The sequence below is a fragment of the Sinocyclocheilus anshuiensis genome, unplaced genomic scaffold (assembly GCF_001515605.1).
Source record: "Sinocyclocheilus anshuiensis isolate Anshui unplaced genomic scaffold, SAMN03320099.WGS_v1.1 scaffold1452, whole genome shotgun sequence".
Lineage (NCBI taxonomy): Eukaryota > Metazoa > Chordata > Actinopteri > Cypriniformes > Cyprinidae > Sinocyclocheilus > Sinocyclocheilus anshuiensis.
Genome location: NW_015544231.1, coordinates 774,089 through 788,048, shown reverse-complemented (window position 1 = coordinate 788,048; position 13,960 = coordinate 774,089). Strand labels below are relative to the sequence as shown.

The window sequence follows — 13,960 nt, the reverse complement described above, 5'->3', positions numbered from 1 at the left end:
AACCGAATTCATTACATACCTTTCTATCAAAGTTATCTGACATTATCAAGATGAATTTGTTCTGACACAGTTCAACTCTTGAGTTCTTGTCATATTTTATTACCATTTTCTAAACCAGTGGTTCTCAAACTGGGGGTATGTGAGATGACGGTGGGGGGTATGTGAACAAAATTCTGAGTTTTGGCATTCATTTAATACCCCAACTTAAAGCAACATTAAAACCGAGCGTATTTCTGACAAGCAAAATGCCGCTTCTAATGTAAAAACAGGAAACTGGGAGTGCAGTAAACGGTCAAATACATGATATCCAATCAGCTTACCTCATCTTTTGCGGTCAAACCTGACTGCATCCACACAAGCAGCGTGCGTATGATAGGATGCCCGCTGAATATGCTGCTTTAGCAAATCGCGCTGCTGTTCACTGTATCTTTAAAGTAGATCTTCACTTAATAGCATGAAGAGCAATATACTGAGATCGATTTAAACTCTCTTCGATACAGACACACTGTGTGTGTTATTGTTTCATGTCTCCAAGCATCATACAGCGGTGTTTCGTTAGTGAACGAATCTGCGGCTTTGAACGAATCAGAGAGTCAGTGATTAATAACCCATTCATAACTACAGCATTTTGCTTCTTTACTGAATGAATGAATGAATGACGCGACGCCTGGCTCATTAAGACAGTGACTTGCCGCCACCTTCTGGCGGTTTTTTTAAATCTACAAGTATCACTTCGATTTGCCATCATTTATTGCTTTATTAAAAAAATATTGCTGTATTTATAATATTAATAATACACTTAATGGAATGTTAAGAATATGACATAAAACATGACATAGGCTTAATAAAGATAGAAAATATTTGCCTCTATAAAGGTAAAAAAATGCACCTGTAAATCAATTTAAAGGGGCAAATATTGTCCTTTAATAGAAAAGGTGTGACTGCGGTCTCAGTGGAAGAGAGGTGGTACGCAGAAGAATGTTAAATGCCCCAGGGGGTACACCACTGTAAAAAGTTTGAGAACCACTGCTCTAGAAAATTTGATAAATATGCGTTCTGTGTGAACGGTTTGGTTTCAGTTTTGACGTAAACAACATCATCTCAGCATTGATGTTCTCTTTTTCAGCAATATTTTGAATGAACAATGTAGCAGGGCCGCAACTAATGGGTTCAACTGGATAGGCTAACAAAAGCATTAAAATGCAATGACACTTACATCATCGTCGCATTTCGTGCACCACTGATAAGGCTGCCTGACTCACACCTAAAATTCGAATGCAACGTTTTTGCATTCGAATGTGGATTTTTATTTTAAATTCGACGAATATTCGAAATTCGAAAAAAAATTTTTGACAGCCCTAGTTAGTAGTTATTTGACATGAGGACTTAAAATAATTCCATATTTTAAAGGGGGTTAGTCAGTTATTTTATTTCCACCCTAATCTGAAATGTCAGGGTTTTTTCCTCCCTCCATCCACAAAATTCCCAGCCAAATTATACTGTTTTTGGACAAACACCAGGGTCGTGTGGTAATTTAAAAGTAAGAGTTTAAAAGCAGGAATTAATCCAAAACTCGTTTTGGAAATATTTTTTGACCACTGCTAAGTGCTGTACGGTTGCTTTGCATGGTAATGTGTGTATTTTTGTATCAATGGAGGGGGGTACGCAGAAGATGTTAAATGCAGCAGGGGGTATGCCGCTGTAAAAAGTTTGAGAACCACTGTTCTAGGGTATAATCCATTCAGAATTTTAAAAATCTTTTATTTTTATTTATTTCATATATATATGTAACTACATTTTTTTTTTCTTGCCCCCCCCGACTCACGAGTCAAATGTCGCCCATGTTTACAATATACCGACAACCACCTTAAAACAGTTGATAAAGAGAATGACACGTGACGAATCAAAGCTCGTCACAAATATGGTTCAAACAAATGATGAACTAAACTAAAATAATGCAATAATTAATTTAACAACATGAAATGTAACATAAAAACCTAATGTACAAAACTGATGACAAAAACTAAGAAAAAAAAGCAAATTCTATGAAAAACCATCAAACATAATGAGGATTCTGGGAATGTCAGTTTACAGATTTTACTGTGAAATGTATCATAAATGTATTTTTTAGTAAGTTAAACAATTAACATTATTACCAAAGCTTTCACAGTGAAGAATGTGTCTGTGAGTTTCTCAGTCATTCAGATTTACACAGAATCCACATGGCAATGGATCAGGAAGTGTGTGTGAGTTTGTAAGTCTCACGAGACGTGTTGATCGTTTGTAATGTTATTGTGTGGCTGGCCTCTTTTGAATGCATGCGTGTGAACGTCTGAGGGCTCAGTGATGCAGTACCAGCTTCTGTCAGCGGGTGGCATTACCTGCGATGGGAGGCCCGACGGTCATGGGGACGGACATCATGCCCAGGAGGAAGCCGATGGCCTGCGACACGTTCTGGGAGCCCACCAGCTCGAACGCGATGGGAGCCATGATGCAGATGAAGCATCCGTCGAACAGACCCATGAGCAGACACACGGCAATGAGTCCACCGAACACATGACACAGAGGAATCATCATCGACATCAGCCCGATCACCAGGAACGAGGACACCTGCAGAGAGACACACACAGAGAGTGTGTGTGTGTGTGTGTGTGTGTGGGTGTGGGTGTGTGGGTGTGTATGAGTGTACAGGTATATATGGTTTATGCCAGCAGTTTCCTGTAAGGGGTAGGTTTAGGGGTAGGGTTGGTGTAGGGCAATAGAAAATACAGTTTGTACAGTATAAAAACCATTACGCCTATGGAGAGTCCCCGTAAACCACAAATACAAGTGTGAGTGTGTGAGTGTGTGAGTGAGAGTGTGTGTGTGAGAGAGAGAGAGAGACCAGTTCCGGACGGCTCTCAGATCAGTGTGTCACCTGCAGGAACACTTTGTTGACTCCAGGGACGTAGTCAGCCGCTCTCCCGAAGATCAGACGGCCCACTCCAGACGTGATGCCGATACAGGTGAGCAGAACCTCTTTATTAGCGTCCGCACCGAAGCGCTCCTCCACATGCTTCATCTGAGAGACACACAATGATCAGTGATGACAGCCTCAAAACACCTGCATTAAAACATCACTGAATTAAACATCATTCATTCAGCCATTAGGTTTCCTACAGACTTTTCTCCTCAGATGTCTGTATGTGAAAGCGCAGACGGACCACGAGACATCACTGATCTCAAAGAGAGACTGAACTCACACACACACACACACACACACACACTCTCTCTCTCTCTCTCACACACACACACACACACTCTCTCTCTCTCACACACACACTCTCACACACACTCTCTCACTCAAACACACACACACGCACACACACTCTGACACTCACACACGCGCACACACACACACACACACAACATTAACTCAACAGTTTGTATCAATTTTGCTATTGAAAAATGCACTTTCAAACATTCAAATAACCAAAATGACTTGTTTCTCAAAACTTTTAACACATTTCACCTGTTTTCACACACGCTCCAATTTGCTCAGTGTTTTCAGCTAAACTCTACACAAGAACGGCATCATTTTGCACAGGTTTAACCATGTTCTCATTTAGAAAACAAACTCACAATATAACTACTTCAAGAATCACAATATAAACACAAACAGCACACATTTATCCATGTGTGAACATTCAGTAGCAAAACTGATGACACAGAAGTCAGAATCTCAGGATGATATGAACAAGAGCACAGCTGATTATGTGAAAATGAATCTGAAAAACTGAAGGGGACGGGGTCAAAGGACATTTATTCCTGATGAAATACACAGTGCTGTAGTTGATCATGTTCTTGTGCATGAGGACAGCTGCCAACAGGCTCATCTACAGGCTTTCAATACTACTTACAGATCAAATATAACGACAGAACTGTAGCAGTACTTCAGATGAGAGAACTTTTACTTTTTATATATATGTACAGTACTGTAAATACTGACGCACAAGTTGTACCCTCAAACTCATAACTGCTGAACTGATTTGTAGCCAAGTACAGTAGTTCTTACATGTACTGTATTTTTGCAGAACTAAGAGATGACTCTATATTCTGTTGCGTTCATATGCAATTCTTTGGTGTTTGAGCTTTTCCTTTCTAGTGCTTTTCATCTACTGTACTGTGAGATCTCTTTACAGCAGTGTAATGAAAATAATATTTTCTTACTGTAAAGCTTATTGTTGAATTTCACTGTATCTGCTATATTTACTGTAACATGTATCTGCTCTAATTATGTTGTATACTGTAATAGACATTGATACCTGATTGTCAAAAGAAGGTTTTTACAACAGTGTTCTGAACTGATCTCATTAGTGTGTACGACTGTGTTGTGGTGTGTGTGTTTCTGAGGGCTTGTGTGTCATGTCTGAGGGTGAAGTTTGTTTTTTTCAGCAAGATTGAATAGTTTTGAGTGGAGAGCCTGAAAATAGGAAGTATGGGGAATTGGGTGAGAAGTTATGGATTTGTGTTTAGAGTTTCGAGGAAAGGAGTCACAATTTCAAGAAATGTGTTTAAGCAATCGAGAAAAACTGTAAATTTATTTATATTATATATATTTATATATTTGTGTGTGTATATTAATATATTTATTTATTTATATTTATTTTCATAAAGAATAACCACTGTCCTCAGTACTGTCATTACTATCATGTAAATCATTTTGTGGTTACATTTTCCAGAAAGAGTTTTGCTTGTGTCTGAAGTGACAGGAGCACATGGTCTTTACCGATGCAGACTGTTTTAGATGTTTAGATATGAGACGATATTTTGAAGAATGGGAGTAACCAAATAGTTGTTGGTCCCCATTGACTTCCATATTATGGAAATAAAATACTAGGGAAGTCAATGGGGAGCAACAACTGTTCTTAAAAATATCTTCTTTTGTGTTCAGCAGCTGAAAGAAACTTATTTTACCAGAAAGTATTTGTGGTAATATGAAACGTTCATAGCCCTGGTCTTTTTACCACGTGATCATGTTTATCAGACGGAGCAGAAGAAACTGTGTTTCTTGAAACACTAAATACATGTTGCAGTATGCTGCTGAGCTGGAGAGCATAACAAGCTCCATATGGAGTTTAGCCGAACACAAAACACGTCATGTCACGTCAGACACAAGCTGGGTTTCTTTGAAACCAGTGTTCCTGTGGCGCAGTGGTAGAGCATTGCGTTAGCAGCGCAAAAGGTCGTGGGTTCAATTCCCAGGGAACACACTTACTGGTAAAAGATGTATAACCTGAATGCACTGTAAGTTGCTTTGGATGAAAGTGTCTGCTAAATGCATCAATTATTCAAATTAATTAATTATAAATTATTAAATTATTATTAATTATTAAGAAACTCTCAGGTCTTCAGACCTGCCTGAAGAATCATACAGATATTGTTTGTAAAAAACACCATTGGTGCATTTAGAATGAAGACTCCCGTGTTTCTCAAGCAATTGCTGCTGGTGTGTGTGTGTGTGTGTGTGGGACACACAGGAATTCACCCGGAGAAAACAGGCAGGAAAAGGGGCCTGTTTTAGGGACTGTTCTGTTACAGCACTCCAAACAGACACCTTAACCCACTTCCTGCACAGCACTATGTGAGTGTGTGTGTGTGTGTGTGTGTGTAAGAGCGACACACCACCCAGCCATTTGTCATGAATGCTCATTATTCATACTTACTGCCTGCCAGCGTGCACACACACACACACACACACACACACACTCCTTCAGAGAGAAACACGTGAGCAGAGCAGATCCGGAGGTGTGCAATTAGTACAGAAGAGGACGTGAACCATAAAAAACACAGGAGCAGATGTAGACGGGATCCTGGGCGTTCGGGTTCCTCCTCCCAAAACACACCAATCTGAGGCCCACATCACACACACAGAGTTTCACTGTGTAAAAAATGAAGAAGAACATAATGCCTGGCAGTCTGAACATCATCAGCAATGCTCAACCCGATTGAGTTCATTCTTGACCTGTGCTGGACACATGAGGAGCTTACAGACAATACACTATCAACTCCTGCAACAAAATAACCCATGCATGAGTCTTTAAGTGAGTGAGTGAAGTGACGTGACATGTGGCCAAGTATGGTGACCCATACTCAGAATTAGTGCTCTGCATTTATCCCATCCAAAGTGCAGACACACAGCAGTGAACACACACACACACACACACCCGGAGCAGTGGGCAGCCATTTTTTTTTGTTGCCGAGGCGCCCGGGGAGCAGTTGGGGGTTCGGTGCCTTGCTCAAGGGCACCTCAGTCGTGGTATTGAAGGTGGAAGAGAGTGCTGTACATTCACTCCCCCCACCTACAATCCCTGCCGGTACGCCTTAAACGTAGATTTGATCACAGAAAAGTACATGTTTAAGGCATTTAAACACATGAAAGGGTCTGAAACTCTCTCTCGCTGACTCTGTCGTCCTTATTTTACTGTAGGAATTAAACGTTTTGAATGCATTGTGCTGGTCATGTCATCCTGCTGGCTAACACAGATGACGGTTTAAGAGAGAGCAGGTGAACCCATAGGAATTGGTTGGTTTTTCACATTAATTGGTCATAAAATGTCATCTGATTTTCATCAACGTCACAAGTATAGACAAGCACAATGTGCTTAAGCTAATGACACACACAATTATAATCTTTCATGTCTTTATTGAGGAAAAAGTAAATAAACTTTACCTTGTTGTTGTTACCAGGATGATCCACAACGGATTTTCTTTTGTGTTGAGTTTCATGAGTCGTTCATGAGTCACTTGTTGTCCATGAAATATTATAATTGTTTGCGTGTAACTAGCTTACACACATTTAGTCTATACTTATGACTTTAATGAACACTTTATAACCAATTAATGCAGAAATCCAACCCATTCCAATGGCTTCACCACCACATTAATTATCAATGTCAAATGAGTGTAAATGTAATTTTGCGCTCATGTCCTGAAGGCTGTATGTTTTCCCTGACAGCACATGTAAGCGGGCTTGAGAAATACTCAAACTGAAAAACAGCAACGGCTGTGGTATTTGTCTTGAGCATTTAAAATACACAGATTGTGCTGGAGTTAGTGTGTAAATAATATTGTTTACATTTTAATACATTTCATTCAGTTTTCACATGCAATTTGGGATGCTTTCATTCTGAATAGACTGACTGCGTTTACAAGAGTCCATTAAATTGACTCTATATCTTTACTTTGGGCAATAGTGTGTGTTGATTATATTAGCCATGAGCTGAAAAAGTGGAGGCGTGATAGAGTTTTGAGCAAGTCTTGCAGCTGCTTATACTTATGAACATCCTCCTTTGTGGCTGTGTTTTTTTTTAAGCAATTTGTTATGGATCAAAAACCCTTCAATGGCTTAGTAAAGCTCAGTTATGAGAGTCTGTCTGTCACAGACGAGATGTGAAACGAGTTCAAAAAGTTTTTTGATAAACTGTGCTGATGATGATGGTTCATAGGTGACTGCAGGTGAACCACTGGCCTTTATCTGCTGGATCAAGATCATAAATGAATAAAGAATGGACTCTGACTGCTAAAAGTGCTCATCTGCATTTCTTGATGCTTCAGCGCATGACTGCTGACCTCAGCAGCTTCAGAAACACAACATCATGATGCTGTCAGCATCTGTCTGTGTGCGAACAGATCACGAGACCAGAGGTTTCCTCCAGAGAACAGTCAGCTACACGTACGCTCTCTCACTACTCGCTATTCACCAACAAAGAATACATAACGCGTCCCAACAAAATTCATCTACATAGACTATATAACATGTCCCAACAAAATGGCTTAGAAAGTGGAAGTGATGAAATGTGGTGAGCTGCAGGACGAGTGAAACTACTGCAAAGGATTATTGACAGAGGGGCTCGTCTCTGTTTGTCTGCCTACGAATGTCAATGCCAAATTTTCTGAAAATGCTTCCAAGCACGAGTAGGTAAATGATAAATAACAAAGGGCCCAGAACCGAACCCTGTGGGACACCAGTCATGATTAGATGGCTTTGTTTGTAAAACTTAGCCAGTTTTGATCTGAGTATGACCTGAGAGATTTGAGGAATGAAGGACCAACAATTCCTAAGATTGCAATCTATCTAATAAGAATTTATGTGAAATAGTATTGAACGTTGCTGTTAAATCAAGAATAATTCATATAGATACAAGTCGTGAGTCAGCTGCTACCAATAAGTCAAGGGCAGTCTCAGTACTATGATGAAAACAAAAGTCAGACTTAGGGCTGTCAAAAAAAAATTTGAATTTCGAATATTCGTCGAATTGAAAAAAAAAAAAATCACATTAGAATGCAAAAACGTTGCATTCGAATTTTAGGTCTACGTCAGCCGTCAGGCATCCTTATCAGTGGCGCACGAAATGCTACGACAATGTAAGTGTCATTGCATTTTAATGCTTTTGTTAGCCTATCCAGTTTAACCCACTAGATGCGGCGCTGCTACGTTGTTCATTCAACATATAGCAGAAAACGAGAACATCGGTGTGGCGAATATGTTGTTTACAGCGAAACTGAAACCAAGCCATTCACACAGAACACATATTTATCACATTTTCTAGAGGGACATCTATCAGCGTTGCACTCGCGTCTCGCACAAGAGAGCGGCATGTTTAGAAAGCCATGTAAAATAATGTAAGTTCAACTTTTAAAAAAAATGTCTCAAGACTTTATGGCGGTTTTTCATTTTATTAATTATATATGGTTTATAAACATTATTTTAAACATTATGCACTTTTTTTCAAAGATAGTCGTGTTATTTTATTAAGCTTTGAAGAAACGTGCATAATATTTTGCTCGATGGGCCCTCTTGTGGCCTCAGGAGAGAAGCCAAAAGCTTTTTTCCCCCTAACTGAAATGATGCCTTTTAAATTCGAATATAATTCGAATTTTGATAATATTTAAGTGGAAAATTCGAATTTAGTTTTTCAGTCATTTTGACAGCCCTAGTCAGACTGAATGTAAATAACATGCAATTAGGTGTCTGAAAACATCACATTCAGTGATCTTTTTCAAATATATTATTTCCATAATAAGTGCTCTTTTTTTAAAGTTAGCTAAAGTGTGCTTCTTTTACACAAAGGAACAGAAAGCGACCAAAATACCTTGTGGTTGAAAGATTCCACCAACATTTCTTGTCCTTTCTGCTATCCTATAAAAATGATCAGGAAAAGACGTGTGCCAGATTTGAGCTTTAGTCAACCACACACGAGCACCTCAGACTAATATATCAGAGCTTGCATGCTAACAGCCACGACTACTAGAGACAATGTCAACATAAAATACATGAAGAAAACACTTCTGGGTGTTAAACCTGCTGTTGATCTGAAGTCAGTGGAGATCGCTGTGAGGACTTCACAACAACATCCAAACCCTGCGAGGCCATGTGCCCTCTAACCCTGAGGAACATGCTTTTGTTTTGACTTGAACAGTTCAAGTGAGCTCTTCAGCCTCTGGCAGATGACAAAGCTATGCTGAGATGTGTGTTTGTCCACTGCTAACCTCCTCGACCGAGAAAGAGCTGCAGGAAAACATCCAGAGGATTCCGGACGAGAGAGCTGCTCTCCACAGATAAACAACCTCTTTCCCTTTCAGTGCTGCCCATCATCCACCCTCTGCGGGGCAACTTAACCTGCGCAAAACATGTCTGGAGATACTACAATAACAGAGCCGATGTTTGTGTAGAGCACAGTCTGCAGCTACACCCCGCGCTCCTCAGATCAAATTGACCTTTTATTTTGGTAAACCTCACAGCATCAACATCCCTCCACGCGGGAGTCCAGCGTACAGATGAAGGAACTGCACAGATACTCTGCTGACGTGGCTCTCGTGGGCCATCTTAGCAAGGCTTGGATCATTCCCAATCAACCTCAACCTTCATTAGACAAAACACACGTAGATGTTTGTCTGTTCCTCACACAAATCATCATTTACCTTGAAAATACATTCATGTGAACTGCTGCTATGATGCTCTCTAAAGACGCTTGCAAGCTCCAGTCCCTGTCAGTGCAATCTTGAGTATTTTACTCACAATATCTCCTTTTGTGCTCTGCAGAAGAAAATAAAGGCTAAAATCTGAACATCTCAAAAATCGCAAACATGCCTGATCTTTGACGACTGGACAGAATCACTTTCTGTGAAATATGTCAAATAAAACAAACTGACTTTGACTTTTGCTAACTATCATCAGCTCTTCCAGACTGTAAATCAGAGCAAAAAGCTATATAAAAGTTGTGTAGTGTAATCTAACCATAAAGATATAGTTTCACAGGAGGAAGTGCTGTTATAGATTGACTCATATTTTAGCTGGAAGCTACAGTTTGAAGTTAAAAACACCTTAATGATGGATTTGTTTCAGCTTTTGTCTTCTGAAGACATTAACTATGGACGGGAGTGGTGTGGATTACTTGTGGATTATTGTGATGTTTTTATCAGCTGTCTGGACTCTCATTCTGACGGCACCCATTCACTGCAGAGCATCCATTGCTGAGAGAGTGATGCAATGACACATTTCTCCAAATCTGATGAAGAAACAAACTCATCTACATCATGGATGGCCTGAGGGTGAGCACATTATCAGCTAATTTACATTACTAATTATTCCTTGAAGGCATACAGGTTTGGAACAGCATGAGAGATGGTAAGAGTGCTCACATTTGGGTGAACTATCTGTAATATTTCTTTGAGGACGTTCCTGAAACGTAGTGAAGTCTAAGGCAGAACAGAGAAACTCAGCACACTCACCAGATGAACGTAAGGCACGAAGTATCCATACAGGGCCGCAGGGATCCCAAAGGCCCATATGCGGTATCCCAGAGACCTCCAGATGTGCACGTTAAACACCCTCCTGAGCGAAGGACAGCGGCTGCCCGACTTGCTGCTGCTGACGGGTTTGGGCAGCAGGGGTTTATAGGTAAATCCCGCCAGCATGAGCATGAACATGAAGACACTCAGCACACGTAGCGTGTAGGCGAGTCCCACGCGCTTCAGCAGGCCGGACAGCATGTACGGGAGCGTGATGGTGAACACGCTGCTGCCCGCCGTCACGATGCCGTTCACCAGGCCCAGCCTCCGCTTGAAATAGTGACCTAGGATCACCAGACTCGGCTGATATGCAAAGCTGCAGCCACAGGCGAAGACTATGCCGTAGGTGAAGTACAACGGCCCGAGAGACCTGCAGAGAATGACGATCAGACCGCATTAGCGAAGGCACATTTTAAATCAATGCTACTATTACTGTAATGCTACTATTAATGTAATTCAAAGCACAATTGTGAAATTTCCCCAGTGAATGTTTGTGCTCTCAGAATTCTTCACCATCTCTCAGCTTAATGTTCACTGTAAGTAAGTAATTAATAGGTTGATTCTCTAAAGGAGTGAACCATTGCAACTCTGTGACACTTTCAAAACATTCATCTGGTTCTCTGACCAATGCCAGATGGAAAAAGAGATTTTTTTCAGTTCAGTTCTGCTCATGCTAGTGGCGTAAAAATGAAATGATTGTTTTGTGTTCGGCTAAACTCCATATGGAGCTTGTTATGCGCTCCAGCTCAGCAGCATATTGCAACATGTATTTAGTGCAGAGTATTTAAGTAATAAATATGTTGCTGATTGTCTCATACAGGCATATGCACTGTTAGGGATAATATGTTACAACCGAAGTGCGTTAAGTAATCAGCTTACTTTTTAATATCTTTACTGACTTTAATTGTCGAAAGCCTCAGAAACATATGTCTTCCCTCTTTGCCTTGACACAGACTAATATAACATAAGATCATGTGTGTGGAGAAGAGAAGAGAAGAGAAGAGAAGAGAAGAGAAGAGAAGAGAAGAGAAGAGAAGAGGACCAAGTACAGAGCCTTGTGGGACCCCAGTGTCAGACCAAAAGAGTACAATGTTGTATGTTTCAGTTTAATTGATTTAATTGAACTCTGGGTCTCAAAGGACTGAGTATGATGAGTAGACATCAGCGAGCTGATCCGCACAGTCCTTCAAATCATGCATCAGAATAAAAACATTTTATTGTCAGGTGTTCAGGATGATCTCTATTGATCATCCAGGGGATGATCAAATACACCATCCACTGCTTACAGACAAATCCATTGCTCCCTTTTCATAGTAAACATAAAATCACACAAGAAGGATAGTAGGGTATAAAAACGGATGGGTTAGTGCAACTGGAAAGCAATCACTCTATTATAGTCCATTGGCTAAGCACTAGTAAGCACACTCAGCAATGAAGGATGGTCACTTACCATCTACTTCCAATTACATGTAATAAAAGCTTAAATTTAACTGCTAAGCAATAAATTAAAAAAACTCTTTATTTAAAAACTGAGGTGAATATAATGCACTTACGTGACAAAGGAACTGGCCAGAAGTCCCACAAATGCCACCGCTGCCCCTCCAACTGCTGTAATCCGGCAGCCGAACAGATCGGTGAACACACTGACGATCGGCGAGCAGAAGAAGATCATGCCCATCGAGAGAGAGCCGACCCATGCTGCATACACACACAGAGAGAGTTCATTTATATGAAGCCAGCAGTCTGAGTAAATGAAACTTCTTTTAGAAATATTTAAATGTGTTTACATGTGTGTGACAAACAGCTCATTATAAATTCCTGTTTTACAGATTTACATTAAAAAACCCAAACAACACAACACAGGCCAGATTGAGTCAAATGACAAGAGTGCATCAGTGTCCATCAATCCAAATAAAACAAGAAAATAATCAAATGGGATGAAAGATTTTTCATTTGTAAAGCAATTAATTCAACAGATCATACAAAATGAGTGTTATTATTTCCAACATGAAATAGCTATATAGTGATGTATAACCCTACTGTGATTTACTGTAAAATGATTCATACTGTGCAATGTATTCCAGCACAGTCCTCACAGGATATTGTGTCTGTTTATTCGTATCACAGACGCACAGAGAGAAAGATACTACACACAAATACACACAGACAGAAACATTAATCTAACACAAAGACTTCCATTATATTTCTGTGGCATGACATGCACCGGTTTTACTTTAGGACAGAGATTTTACATTAAACATCAAGGGGAGAGAAAGCTGTTGCACAAAAATTACTTAAATGTCCTTAATTTAGCTTTGAAATGTTTTAGCATGCATTGGATGACAAGCATCACTCAAACACTACTGTGTTTTACTCGTGAGACACTAACATTCATTACTGTCCTTCATGCTGCAGTTTCACATGGGAAGTCAAAGCGATCATGTTATGATCTGGATTATGGAGCGAGTCTCTTTCCTACAGAAAAACAAGGACACACACACACACACACGTCCATCTAACTTCCCTAAAGAACACCACATATGATACACATGATGTCCTATTTATTCTACTTTATTTCACCAAAACTGTCTTGAATCTGAGTCTGTGTATGAAAAAGCTTTTTTATGAAATAAATAAATTCTATTAATTTTATAAAAAGACAAGGCCCAGCAATGTGTGGCATCACTGTGAGACAAAGTGTGGTGCAGCTTCATCATGGCCTGTATTTTAATTCATATATTAATAATCAGAAAATCATCATGAAGACTAGAAAGAAATAAAGAAAGAAAGAAAGAAAGAAAAAGAAAAAGAGGAGGACCTGACTGAAACCGTGGCATATGTTCCAGTCTGTAATGATAAAGATTGATAAACCTAGATAAACCTCAGGCTGCATACTTCCACACTCTGCTTGCATCTTTTGATCTCAAGCGGGTGTTAACTGCGACTACTCACAAATCAGGCAACCAAAATCAAAAAATACTACTGACCTTAATGTGTATCAGTCACTCCTCTATTCCTTCGCTGCTAATGTCTCCACTGCTAAAAGGACAATACTATCATAACAAAATTAACAATTCGTCTAACTCTCGCATGCTCTTTAAAACATTTTCCTCGCTCCTTTGTCCTC

General features: G+C 39.9%; 1 protein-coding gene across 1 annotated transcript in view; it reads right to left on the bottom strand.

The window, feature by feature from the left end:
- Positions 1-13,960, bottom strand: part of slc16a10 (solute carrier family 16 member 10) — a 46,925-nt gene that overhangs the window by 14,643 nt on the left and 18,322 nt on the right. The window contains exons 2-5 of the mRNA XM_016498315.1: positions 12,387-12,531; positions 10,774-11,203; positions 2,918-3,061; positions 2,382-2,610 (exon numbers count right to left, since the gene is read on the bottom strand). Of these exons, the coding sequence (XP_016353801.1) occupies positions 2,382-2,610; positions 2,918-3,061; positions 10,774-11,203; positions 12,387-12,531 (948 nt within the window). The remainder of the gene's footprint in view (positions 1-2,381; positions 2,611-2,917; positions 3,062-10,773; positions 11,204-12,386; positions 12,532-13,960) is intronic.